The 13347-nt window shown below is 46.7% G+C and overlaps 1 protein-coding gene across 1 annotated transcript in view; it reads right to left on the reverse strand.

The window, feature by feature from the left end:
* Nucleotides 1–2089: 2089 nt before the first annotated feature.
* LOC143423559 (glutamate receptor ionotropic, kainate 2) overlaps nt 2090–13347 on the reverse strand; it is a 72377-nt gene continuing 61119 nt past the window's right edge. The window contains exons 5-16 of the mRNA XM_076894966.1: nt 11713–12012; nt 8614–8712; nt 6848–7021; nt 6517–6735; nt 5984–6199; nt 5824–5908; nt 5602–5740; nt 5376–5513; nt 3373–3571; nt 3048–3276; nt 2703–2968; nt 2090–2439 (exon numbers count right to left, since the gene is read on the reverse strand). Coding sequence (XP_076751081.1) covers nt 2203–2439; nt 2703–2968; nt 3048–3276; nt 3373–3571; nt 5376–5513; nt 5602–5740; nt 5824–5908; nt 5984–6199; nt 6517–6735; nt 6848–7021; nt 8614–8712; nt 11713–12012 — 2301 coding nt within the window. The 3' untranslated portion in view covers nt 2090–2202. The remainder of the gene's footprint in view (nt 2440–2702; nt 2969–3047; nt 3277–3372; nt 3572–5375; nt 5514–5601; nt 5741–5823; nt 5909–5983; nt 6200–6516; nt 6736–6847; nt 7022–8613; nt 8713–11712; nt 12013–13347) is intronic.

Consider the following 13347-nt stretch of genomic DNA (forward strand, 5'->3'; position numbering starts at 1 on the left):
GTTGTTTTCGCCGCGACACGATAAGATCGTTGAAGGCGCACGGGTGTAGCATCAGTAGGTGAGATAGAGAGATAGTGGGAGAGAGGCTTCAATTGGCCAAGTCAGCCTCTGCCAAGATAAAGATGTATCGTAGATAACGGCGCTGGTACACCTGCGCAACGGCGGGGCCAGCGGTCGTGCCATAAAACTTAATTAACCCCCTTCGCAACGACGATTTATTCAGGCGTCGATTAAGGGGATTCCTCGATAATCTGAATCCGCCTAGTCGCTTAAATCCTCGCCAGTTTAAAGTCACATCGGACCGTGGCTTCGCTAGGCCGCGCGCACCCTCCACCCCCGCGCCCTCGAAGGATTTACTCCCTGATATTTCGCGCGAAAGGTACATTTTATTGCGGGGAAGTATCGTTAAGGAAAAAGGTCCTGTGCGGTGTTAATAACGCGAGAGATTCGATATCGGGGATGACTCGAACGGGGGATGGAAAAACGGGGGGATGGTTTATGGGGAGATGTATATTGAGCTGATTGTGAGCCGAATCGTAAATCGAGAAATACGAAGGGAAGAAGGTATGTTATATAGCGTCGTAAATTTTGTTCCTTCAAATATTTCTGACCGTCCCTTTTCGTGAAACGAAAAATATCGTCGGGTTTCATTTTGTTATTGTACAGGGACCGTTAAGTTTTTAACGGTGCTTTTATCGCGACAAATATTTATGCGACTAATTGCCGGTTTCCCGTTAAAATTGACGGCCAATTTAATAATCTGTTCGAGCAACTTGTTAAAGCGCGAAACAACCTCTAGCCGTCCACTTCAGTTTGCGATATTCCGGTTTATCGCGGAGTCAGTAAACTCGACGGGCTGTTCACGGTGTTCAGCTAAAAACGCGACGCGCATCAGTTCAGTTAATAATACACCCGCTTCCATATCAGGCTCTAAACACGCGTGGCTCGTAAAAGACCCGTCAGTGCTTCCATAAAAGGACGAGGGATTCATTTTGCGAAACGCCCGCGATTGTGAACGTTCCCGTTACAAAAATCCCGTACAGTTAGCAGCTCGTCCGGCCGCCGTAAATGTTCCACGGTAATCGTGTTATCTGCTTTTTACTACCGTAATGAAATCTGGTATTAATTGTCGTCCTTACACCTTTATCACCAAACTGCCGGCAGATTTGCCTCGTACGACTTCATATTTCGAGATCCTCCGGTTCGCGCCGCCTCAGATCGAACTCCTGCACGCTTTCCCGCGCTCTGGACATCCCGACGCCATCGAGAATCGAATCGACTTCCACGTATCTCTCCAATGGAATGTTTACGTGAAAGTCTTATCGAGTACCGTATCGTGTGTGCTTCAGAAAAATGTATTCCCAATTTCCACTTACCTCAAAGGCATAAATGGCACCGAAATACCAACTTAATGCCTCGCACCAATGAGCTAATCGATTTCCATTAACGTACCAAATTCTACATTGAAACAGTTTACCATCGCTTACGTAGAATCGCTTCACGAAGGGGACGGAAATATTTCACGGGTAATACAAACATACAGGAGTTCATTGGCGTCAGTTGCGGGACCAGTTGCTTCTCTAAGACGACGCAAGGAACGTGTCAGGTCGGTGAAGTTAAAAGTGTCCTCTTCACGCAGCGAAACGTCCCTCGGTAATAATGACACAAAGATGCCGGCCTGGTCTCGAAGGGTACCAAAGTGCCAGGGGATCTTCAGCTGATTTCTTGGGACGAAAAATCTTCTAAACCAAGAGCACGGTTCGTTAGCGCCATTGTGGCCGAGTCCAAATATTGTTGGATTCCTTTCCGGGACCTACAGCGGAGATTTCTGCCCTCCATGACGTCGACATTTTGCGACTATTCTCGAGAATGACGACTTTATGCGCGAAGGTTTCCTGACGTTCTTTTCCCATCATTCTTCCGCCGCGTTTTCAACTTGGTTATCGCTTTTCGGTTGATCGAACAGCGCGATGTCGTAGTGTCAACGAGATTCTGGTTCGATTTAAATTACAGATCGATGGGAAGTGATTGTATAATCGATCGAGTTAGCAAAACTACTGGGTAATGTAAAAGTGCTGTGGGTACCGTTTGCGGTGCAAAGTAGTTTTATTCGAAAATAAGGTTAAAAGTATTTAAAACGAAACGGCTGGTCCTTAATCTGCGATTACAGCGTGGAACAATGGTCGACAGTTCGGTGGAATTTTAATTGACCTTGAGATTGTCGCTGCGATTGTTGGTATTGTTATCTTTGTCGAATTTGTCGAGGATGTCGAGCCGGAGGAACGAGCCGACGATCGAGCGTGCCGTCGAGGCCGCCCGACCGATGCCACCCTCCATCGAGCTCGTGCCGCTGCTTTTAGAGATTTTAACGGGTTTCGTCTCCGCCCAAATGTTCACGGCGAACTTCAGCTCTGCGACCAACGCCTCCCACGGAGTGACCTGTGTAAACGGCGTTGAGAAATGGTCAGAAACACGTTGTTACGATAAAATAGCGTTGGTTATCGATTACATATTAATCTCTTTTGATTAAAACGACAAAAGTCAGCAAGTACGATGAATCGAAAGATTAGTATTACGGAGAAGAAATAATTTCCTCGGCGCTCCTCGATGTACGCCAAACGTGGAGAGAAATTTATCATTCGTTTCGGGATAGAAGAGATCCAAGAGTACGATAACGATCCAGCGGGGACGAAGGGTCTCACCTTTTCCGTCACAGCGACCTTTCGTACATTCCAGAGGAATTCACAGATTGCGATGACGAACGAGCCGCCGCATCCGATAAGAAGAACCAAGAAGACACCACCGACGTTGGCCAATCCTAATTCGCTGGAGGACGTCGGCTCTTGGTCGACTTTCGAGCACAATCCACCGCCGTGTTCTTCCCACCACTTCTTCTTCAGGTCTTGTAGCACCCCTTTCTCCTGCAGCTCTAGTATCGCTTTGTTTATAGCTGTTCTGTACGGAGAATCTGTAAAAATATTGAAAGCACAGTTCAAAAAGAAGAAAAAACATCTTCAAATCGCCAATTTATGTTTTGCTAAACGTACTTCGAGGCATGGCTATGCCGTATCCTTTGTTATCGATAAGACCACCGACTTTGTCGAGCTCGCAATTTCTTTCCATTCTGTACTCGATCGTGGTGGACTCCATGAGGAAAGCGTAATCGCGTTTCTTTAGTACTCGCTCAACGCCCTCGTCGTTCGATTTGGTGAACACGCTTGGTCTTGCTTCCTGCATGGCGGCCCACATGCGTTGGTAAGTCGAATAATTCGAATCCTATAATACACAGAACAAATATCATCGCATTAAAAAGTGTACGCATCAATTCTCAAAGAAATGTATTAAAGATCGTTTCAGAGAGCAGAAATTTACCCTGAAGAACGTAGAGGTGGACCCACCGTCGACCGATCCGTACTTGATCTTCGTTTGTTTAGCGAGATCCTCGACACCCTTGATCGGATTGTCCATCTTGTCGACCGTCAGGAAAGCGGCCAAGTTGGCGGTGTACGAAGACACCATAATGAGCACGAAGAACCACCACATGCCAGCCACCATTCGAATTGACGGCGCCCTGGGCGAAAATAACAGAAATTGAAGAGTTTCGTGGGAACTGAAACAGGCGTTGCAGCAAACGTTGGTTGCAGCGAACAAACGCGAGTTGGAACGAATCGGAATGAATTGGTGGGACGTGGAGTCGGTCGAACCGAATCAGCGCCAGTTGGAGCTAGTCAAAGTGGATCGAAGAGATTTGAACATGGTGGAACTTGACGCACGCGTTCCATATCTACGCCATGTCTAAAACAAATTATACCACAGCACGAACTTCGTTATTTTCCATGTTTCAGCGAGGATAACAACAATAAGTTCGACCCAACGACGACTTCTGCCTACGGATTACATATTCAATAGTCTAGGAAGCTACGACGCGAGGGCAAATCGTTCGACGCTCGAGCGTCGGTGGGAACGAGAGAGGGACAAGTGGATGGAGCATCTCGGCGTGATCCTCCAGGGCGCAAAAGCGGAGACGGAGACAACGTGCACCGCGTTTTCCTAATTAAGCGCGAGCTAAAGGGCCGCGTATGCAAATGACGCCTGTTTGCCGAGCATGGCACCCGCGCGGATATTCCGTGCACAGGACGCTGAGTAAACAGAAACAAAGGACATTGTTTCCTCGCGAGAGCCGGCTCCCGGTACCGACAAATGGATCGCGATTAAATTGCCGCCGCGCGAAATCGATAAACGATACTACCCCTCGCTCGCCGCGAAACTGTCCCACGGAATTTCCATCCTCGATTTTCTTCTAATTGATCTCTCGCGTTCTAATGGCCGCCTGGTGGTATCTCGTTTAACTCTCGCGACGCGTCAACGGGGAACGGTGAAATGGAACTTCGTTACGTACCAGTTATTCGTGATATTAATTTGCCTGCAGTTTGAAATTGCGACGAGAGCGACAGGACTCATTCTTCTCGCGTCGCAGCCCTTATTATATTGTTTATAGACGCCAAGTATTAGTGTTATGCATAGGTACGCGAGCCACCGACGATCTATGGTGCTCGTGGATAGCACAAACAACCGGCTGGGAAGCAGCTAGGATGGCTCACCGTTGTTAGCCGCCGTAGTCGTCCTCGTCATCGTCTTTAGTCGGTCCGTCGTCAGTATGTGGCGAGCAAACACGCGCGACGTTACGAGCGGAGAGTTAGCGCCGTGCCGGCGCTAATAAGTGGGAAGCCGCCTCAAATATGTCCCGCAAACAGCGGCTCGTTAAGCTTAATTGTCGTGAAAAAAAGAGGATCGCCGGGGACACAGGGTACGTCTCCGGTGCGAGGGTGAAAAAAACCGCCGCGTCTGCTTTTGGCACCGTCTCTGTAGGCTTTTCTGCTAACGATCCGCGATATTTTATTTCCTTAAGCGGAATAATGAGATCGCGACGCGCGGCTTCCGTCTTTTGTTTGGTACCGTCAAACATTCCCCGCGAAATTCTTGGATAGAAAAATTCAATTAAAAGGACAGACACGAGAAGCGGTAGTTTTACTTTTCCATCGCGTTACGTTTTCTAGCGCGCTCGCTCTTTCTGTCCGCGCAACGTTGTCGGTCACTACTTAAGGCTGGCTGCTTAAAGTTGGATTCCTCGTTTCGAAAATGTTCACGCGCACGTTGCGTTGATCTATCCTTGATGGATTAATCAACGCGATCTAGTTAGCTGAAATCCTCACGCGCAATTTCAGAATTCCAATTGCGCCAGGCAAAACCGGCACGATTTCGTCTGTTTGCGGTTCCGTGATTATTGCGCGGGTTCGCATACGAGTAAAGTGGGTTGCAGCGGCATAGGTGCGTGTTGTTAAGTGCGTTGAATTCTGATTCGCGATCGAACTTACTTTGGCAGTATGTCGGAGCCCTGTTGCATGATAGAGCCGACGGTCAACCACATCGAGTTCCTCAAGTTGAAATTATTTTCCAATTCCTCCGGGTCCGGATTACAGGGATGCGGATTGTCCCACTCGCCTGGCGCCATTCTGAAAGTACACGAGAATATCCATCCGCTGTAATCACTGTTGTTCCATGAACGGGAAAAATATTTTCGTTGCTTCATGATCACTTTACCTAGCCTGCAGAAACAGCATTACCGAAACTGCTAAGAATGCAGTCGCCATGTAAATCCAGACGTCCGTCGACAATGGTGACAGAAACGAGAACAGGTCTGGCTCCTTCTCTTCCGGTTTTCTGTACAGAATGCTGATACCTAGCTCGATGAAAAATAGTGGATGAGATATCGCCATCGCGATTCATCGCGATAATCGGACGCGATAACAAATTAGAAACTACCTAGGTTCATGAACGGCATCGTGAAATCGACCGCGCTCTCTCGCTCGTACGTGATCGTCAAATCGCAAATAGCCAGATCAGCGTCCTGAAATCGAACGTCGCGTTTTTTCTGTTACAGTTACTTCTCGCGACTACTTTATTCTCGCGAATAATTACGTACGCCTTTCAGCAGACGTTGGATCAGACCGTTCCACTGCTTCGTCTCTGGATTGTAAGTTCCGTATTTACCGTCTGGCACCAGCTCGAACTCGTATTTAAAATTTAACAGCTTGGCTATCTCGTCGATGAGATCAATGCAGAAGCCCTCGTAACGCGTCTGCTCGATCAGAATACCACGAGTCGCGCTGTCCGTCACTTCCATCACGTATGGTGGACCCTGATCAATCACCATTGGTTAATTACTAACTGCGCGAGCAACCTGTTCACATCTTTGCTTTCTTGTTTCTTGTTAAAAAGCGTTATTTGAAAACCGCCACACCCGAATCTACTCCCACCCGATGATCGATCAACGGTGTAACCGTGTACGTTTATCAAGCTTCCGACGGTATCTCGATTAATCAGCTGCATTGTTGACGAAGCTTCTGAGTCGATTCTCAAACAGACGCTACTATCAATACTCTGTGCCCGCAGAAGCTGTTATCGGGTACAGGCGTTCATAACCAGGAACGCAAACGATAGTTACGAGATACATACTATTTTGGTACTGATTCTGAACTTTTTCTGTTCGATGGATTTGTACAAGTAATCCTGGCGCTCCTTTTCGGTGTTGACCGAGTGAAGGCCAGTTGAGTCCCAGTATCCGGTCTGGACACTTTCTTCCGCTCTGATGGACATGATTTGTATGTTGAAGTCTGTTCGTTGCCCTTCCTTGTTGAACTTCATCGGTCCTGTCATCTTCCCTTGCGAGGACAACTATGGGAACCGCGAATCATTAGTGTTGATGCGTTTTTGGATCGCGCCAGTTCTCGCCTCCCCATTCGTGGGAAACGGATTCGAAACGTGAGAGAAATAGACGAGCTTTTACCTCGATTATCAGGTTGGTAATGTTGGGACCTGCGCTGTATTTCTCTTCTCCTTCACAAGAGAGCGGTACCGGGTCAATAGTCAGTGGCTCCTCGCTGTCCTTGTTCCTTGCGTTCAAAGCTTCCAGCGTCTCGAAGAGCAGGAAGACGGCATCGTATAATACCATCGATTCCACCTTTTTTAACGTAAATCGATTAATTTTCGTTTCCTACTTTCTAGCGTCTCATTTTCTTAAAGTTAGCTGCATGCGTGTCGTTTCGCGACTCATCGAAGGATGCCAGGTTTCAAGTGGAATGGTCAGTACATGGTGAGACATCAGGATTCAACAAATTTTACAGCTTATAGCCTTTATTCTATTTTCGTATGATTCTCTAGCAATTTGGTAGCTGAAATTGTCCAGGGTACTTAAACATTTATCCTCTGCGTATAGAAATGTGAAAATGTACGCGTCAGAAGTATCGAAACAAGTTTTCACCGAGTACTAATTACGTGCAAGTTAGACATAGCGTAAAAAGGTCTCCATTTGGAGAACAAGAATATCGCGAGCCTCCCCGTCTCGTAATATCAAGGAGAAACGCAACAATTACCCGAATTCCTTGAAACAGCGAGAAAATTTCAACAACCTCGGTTCTGCGACCCCAAAAAGAAGTCCGCGCCATAATCTTGTTCCTCAACGAGCTCCGTTCCGTAACCGTGGCTCGCGCTCTACAACCCCTCCGCTCTAATGAGAAATTAAACATTAAACCGTCCAATCTTGGAAAATTATAAAATAACGCGTTTAATCGTTCCACGGGGGGTGCGGGTTTGCATTCAAGAGAAAAGGCGGAGCGCGAGGATATTGCTCGCGTGTACCAACGGCACTCGATACGAGGCGAATCGGCGGGGGTTAATGAAACGAATATTAAGGCAGCCCGTCAGCTGCTCGTAAGTACTGTGTCGCGGGTAGATTTCCCGGAGAACACCTGGATCTGCGTTGCATCCTCGAAACGAAGCGTACAGTGCTCCGTTGTGCTGCATTCGTGTTAATTTCTCTATAGAACCCTTTCGTGATAGAATTCTTTCTATTAGACTGTATCGAACGATCGAGGGAACATGGAAGTACCTCTTTAAAGCTCGTTTCACTTGATAATACGTAAAATGCTTGTTATTCTATACGTGGAATTTAATATTATGTAGTAACGTGAGTAACGAAGGGAATTTTCATGTCATGAAAGATTTAAAAAATTCTAATAATCTTATATCGGTCTTCGAAGATAGCCATTTCTGTAATAGGTACACGTAAATTTTTGTTAAAAAATGCTTCGTATGAATTGGGGCAAGAAAGTACTATTTCATTCATTCGAGGAAGCTATTCGAGGCACAGATTACTCCGATCTCGAGGAAACATTCTTGAAAGGTGGATTCAAACCTACTTAGCGTCGGCAATGCCAATTCGCGGAAACCTACCTTGGGCTCTGCGTTCATTGAATACCAAAAATACCGACGCCTACAATATTCGTTCGCTACGTACGATTGAACGTCAGAAACATCGGACGCTTACCAGATAGACTCAACTGTAAAAATATCAACCCTCTGGACATTTCATTCAGCTCCGACAAAAGTTTCAATTGCCACGAGGGAAAAACCATGTAAATCGGATATTTCTTTCTTTTCGTTTTTTTTTTTTTTTTTACAAAAAAGTTGCTCGCGCGGAATTTTTCAGGTACAATCGAAATCGCGTTGCAGCAAAAGAGCAAGTAGACGGAAGAACGAAATTTTTCTACGTACCATATTGATTTCTTCTATATCGTTCTCTCGCAGGCTGAGTCCGGTGATGTTGATCGAGGAATCGTGTTCCAGATTGGAGATCGACAATTTCGTCGAGTCCTAGCAACGGTAAAAAAAAAAGAAATTTTAAGTATAAAACGATATCGGATACCATTTTATATAACTTGAAAAACTATCGATTGTGCGAGCTAATTTTATCGAGCTGACAGAGCCAAAGTTCCCGACAGTACATTATCTATTTTAGACGGTTCCACGAGTTTAGACTGGTCTCCGAAAAAGCGATCCGTCACCAAGCGCGCGCGTCTCAACGGGCTTGACCCGATTCGATGAGCAACAACTTCTAAACCGGAAACCGTGGAACTTGGAATCTTAAGCGAACGAACCGTTCGAGGGGTCGTTCGCCTGGCTCGGTTGTTGTCTCGGTGCAACAAGCGGGAAATAACTTGGGAACTCCTTGCTAACGATAAGAAGTGTATCTGCAAACGGAGGCCAGACGGATCGCGGAAGCGTGGCGATGCTTCGTTGACTGATTGATTTATCTCCTCAGATTTGTATTTCGAAGCATCGAAAAATGATAACCCCTTCGCAGTACAACTCGATTAACAACTCGGTTAATATTGAACAATCCAGACAACCGAGAATTGCGTATCAGAAGAAAATCGTTAAAAGTGACAGAAGACAAATACGTTCTCGTTCAACCCTTCCCATCCCAGTGGAACTATAATTAGAACATATTTGCTGACTCGTAAAGGTCGACCCTGGGAACGAGGAGTGGGTGGAGGCTTTCAGGGTTATCGAAATCGCGGCATCGGGTCGACAGAAACAGTGACGTTGACGTGGGTCCACCCTGTGTCACGGGTTTGACCGAGTGCCGGCGTTCAGCCCAGGCGCCTTCCACGAATTTCTCGACGGCCCGGACAAATATGGCGGCATCGTGGAATTTCTCACGAATTCGTACGACGCGACGCGCCTTTTCACCCGTTCACGCATACCCGCGCGCCTACACACGGACAAATTTCGTTATTTGCGGAACGGTGGAGAGGAGTGCTCAAACAACTTCCGTTCGAGCTGTACAGAGTCGACGGGTACAACGAGGCTATTCGAAAGAGGAAGAATCGCTTGGGACGCGTGCACCATTTCTCGCATCCGCGAAACGGAAAAGCAAGTTATCGCGCGAGTCCTGCGGAGGGAATGTATCCATCCCTTTTATTTCTTCGTTCGAGACGGAGAATTTATTTAGCGCAAGTCTTTCGATAATGAATAAATGTCGAGCAACACCTGTGACCCAATAATCGTCTCAGAAATCATTCCAAGAATAACGCCAGGAACTCGCCTATAACCCCACGTCACCTGGCGTGATCGATTTGCCTCGAACGCAACGTTCTTTTCCTTTTCCACTCGAACTCCCTCGTAAATTGCAGAAGTTCGCAACTTTCGCTGAAAACCCCGCACTGTCTTGGCATACGTGCGCCGTTTCGACGCGGCGGAGGGCACGCTGGTACGCGGAGAACGTCGCGTTGTTTCGCATCGAAACAAAAAGGCATCGCAGAGAACGAGGAAAAGGGACGAAATAGTGGAGGGAAAAAAGGAACGAGCGGCGCGCCTCGCGCGAAAACCCTCGGAACGTCGTTATTTATGAAGGTATTGTTACGTGCTGGCCGGTAATGCGTCATAAAAAAGCGGATTCCGGGTAACGGTGGCGAACGGACGAATGTTCAGACGGCACGCCATTACCGGCGTATATCGTTGAAAACAATTACTCGCAGCAATTTATGGGACCGTTTAATAAAAAGCCTGGCAATTATAACCTGGCTAATGCAGTTACTACGACGAGGTGAACGTGACCGCCGCGCGTTCCGCGGATCTATTAATGAAATCCCCTTGGAAAAACCGCCGCCGGGGTAACCGCGGCAGGGAAACCACTGGTTATCTCTGTTAACCGTCACGTGCCGACGAGAACAGTTTTTCGCGCGAGATAAAGCAAGGCACGCGTGGTAAAAGATCGCTTGCTTCAGGAACGCGGAAGGGTGAAGTCGACGTCGTTGATTCGACGGTGGTGAAACAAATTTCGACACGAACTGGTATTTTTTGGAACACGTGCACCATTCAGATTCGCTTTACGATATCAAAGATGCGAGCTGCATGTTGAAATAAAGTTTAATTATTGTCTGAGAGTAAAGCACCAGGCTCGACCATCTGGCCAGACTGTCTGAATCTACTCAGAACAGGGCTGGTAAGCCAGTTGGTGAAATTTAGACGAAATGTCTTGTCTAAATTTACTTTTTCAGTTCCACGTGGATAGAGAGGGGTTCTGTGAATATATGTGAATTTGAAATCAGCTGGATTGAACGAGATTGACATCTGATTCCATAATATAATTAGGCGAGGAACTTGAATAATTCGCTGGGTAATTATTCATTAAAACATTTAGACTGTACGGCAGCGGGAAGTTTCGAATTTCGCACGCTAAAACTTCCACTGGTAATGACCGATTTTAATGCATCGCGTCTTTCGCTGAATTATGCGGAATAGTTGAACGCGCGTCGCAGTATTATGTTAAGCTAGCTCGCGCGATACGCGATACTGTTCAATCTCGTGGATATCTCTTTTCGTGCGAAGTTCGCTGCCTGTGAATGGGGACTCCGGCATTTCCCGAAACATCTGTACAGTTTTCAGCAAGAAAATCCATAAAACGCGGTTGAATTTATCCTGCTTTTGTTCCGCGAGTAACCGTGAGCAGTTCCAAGTGGTACCCGCGCTCGTTTTATTAATACCACGCGGCCAGACACACATTTTACGCATATCCCGTTGCTACGTAGAAGTTTATGATAGTAATTAGCTCAAAATATCATCAACGGTTCCGCAAAAATCTCTCCGCGTTCGCGATTAATGTCCTTTCGCCATAAAGATATGTTTTCATTAACTCCAAAGATACCGGTCACTTTTGCTCGCGTCATTTGTTACGATTAATCCCAAAGAGCAGTCGTGAAACGAAGCCATTACGTCGTTAAATAAAACCACGTTATGCTCCCTTCGACGATTAAATCGTGAAATGGTAAAGGGGACGAGAATTGTTACGAATCTGTTTGTTTGTCGTACCAAATAGTTGATCAGAAAGTTGGAGTACTCCTTCAACAGCTGGACTTTCCTTGCCTCGTAAAGCATCGCGAGGATGTTGTCGGGCTCGATGTCGACGATCACGTTGTTGATGGACAAAGCTCGAATTTCTTTTAGAATTGGACCGTAATCCGTGCTCTCCGCCAGCCTTCTTATCATAATCACGCTGTCCCCGTTTCGTTCGAGCGACAGGGTCTTCTGGATCCGCGACAGGCCGTCGTTATTTTCGTAGATGGCTGCGAAAGAGTCCCATTTCATGGTCCTGACTACGCCAGCGATCGCCTGCAAACAAATTGTCTTGTACCACCTCGCGATCGATATTCCTCTTTCGCTCGTTACTCTTAAAGGAGCCACTTTACTAGTCAAAATGTCAAAGTGTACCTCCGTATTCATTTCTACAACACAATTGAACGAACTAAAAAAACTGGCAGTTGTACGAAATAATTACGAGCGAGACTTTTACGCTTTAAAAACACACCAACGGTTTTAGCGCAGAAAATCCGACAGAAAGTACGTTACAATACTCAAAGCGCTGTAATTGTGACGTAAAACAGTCTCCATCATCTGGCCATTTATCCTTTTTCGCACAATAAATTCCAAGGGCGTGTGCAAAGAGTTAAAAGCGGGGTCGTATAAAACACGGTTTATTTTATACGCGCAGTTATCTTCCGAGAACAGTATAAAATACTATTCAGCATTTTATCCTTCCCATTTTACAGAATTCGTGATAGCTCGTTACAACCGTTAAACACTTTTCACCTTAATATTCAAATATCGTGGCCATTAATTGTCCGCGGGAGTTAAGTAACCGAGTAATTCCGCCCAGCGTTTCAAGGATTCAGTGGCGGATAATGAGAATTTACGTTATAATGATAATACTTACTCTATTTACATCTACGAGCGCGGACTGCTCGCAGTGGCTGCGTAAAACTATTAGACCGTGAAACGGTCGGCTGCACCCGCGCGATATTCGCAGTCGAAACGGCGGAAAAATTAGTTTTCCGGGCGGAATGAACGTGACTATTCGAATTCGTGTTCGAGCCCAGAAAATCGCTCGGAATTCGTTACGCGAGGATCGCCGGCCGTCGAGGAAACGTCGAACGGCGCGATGCGCGCGGTAAATTAACGGGGCAACCGTCGGGCTCGCTCGAGCAGGCGAAAATTCGCGTCTTCCCTCCACGGTTCGATGGTGTGAAAAAACCGTGGAAGTAGCGGCGTGTAAAAATAAAAATCGACGAAGGGTTACGAGAACCGATGAAGGAATATTGAAATATTTTTACGCGCCGGTGTGGTTGAGTTTGCTGACGAAGCAGCGGATATTTCGCGGATCAGAGGCGCGCGCAACGAAATGGGACCAACGAGCTAGGGGATGTGCAAACTGGCGTGCGTTAAAAATGTTAACCCATACGTTCTCCGGCGTGGGAAGTCTGCTGGGACGGTTGTGTTTGCGGAAAGTTCGAACTTGGAATTAGTTGCGATAGATATGCAAATTAAGCGTTTCCTGCTTTCGCAATATTCCGAACAGCCTTCCACGAACGCCCCGTGGCCGTCGGTGATCGACAGTGTACGAGTACATTAATATTCATTACATCTTTTTCCAGCTGAGTGCCTTATATA

The sequence above is a fragment of the Xylocopa sonorina genome, chromosome 5 (assembly GCF_050948175.1).
Source record: "Xylocopa sonorina isolate GNS202 chromosome 5, iyXylSono1_principal, whole genome shotgun sequence".
NCBI lineage: Eukaryota > Metazoa > Arthropoda > Insecta > Hymenoptera > Apidae > Xylocopa > Xylocopa sonorina.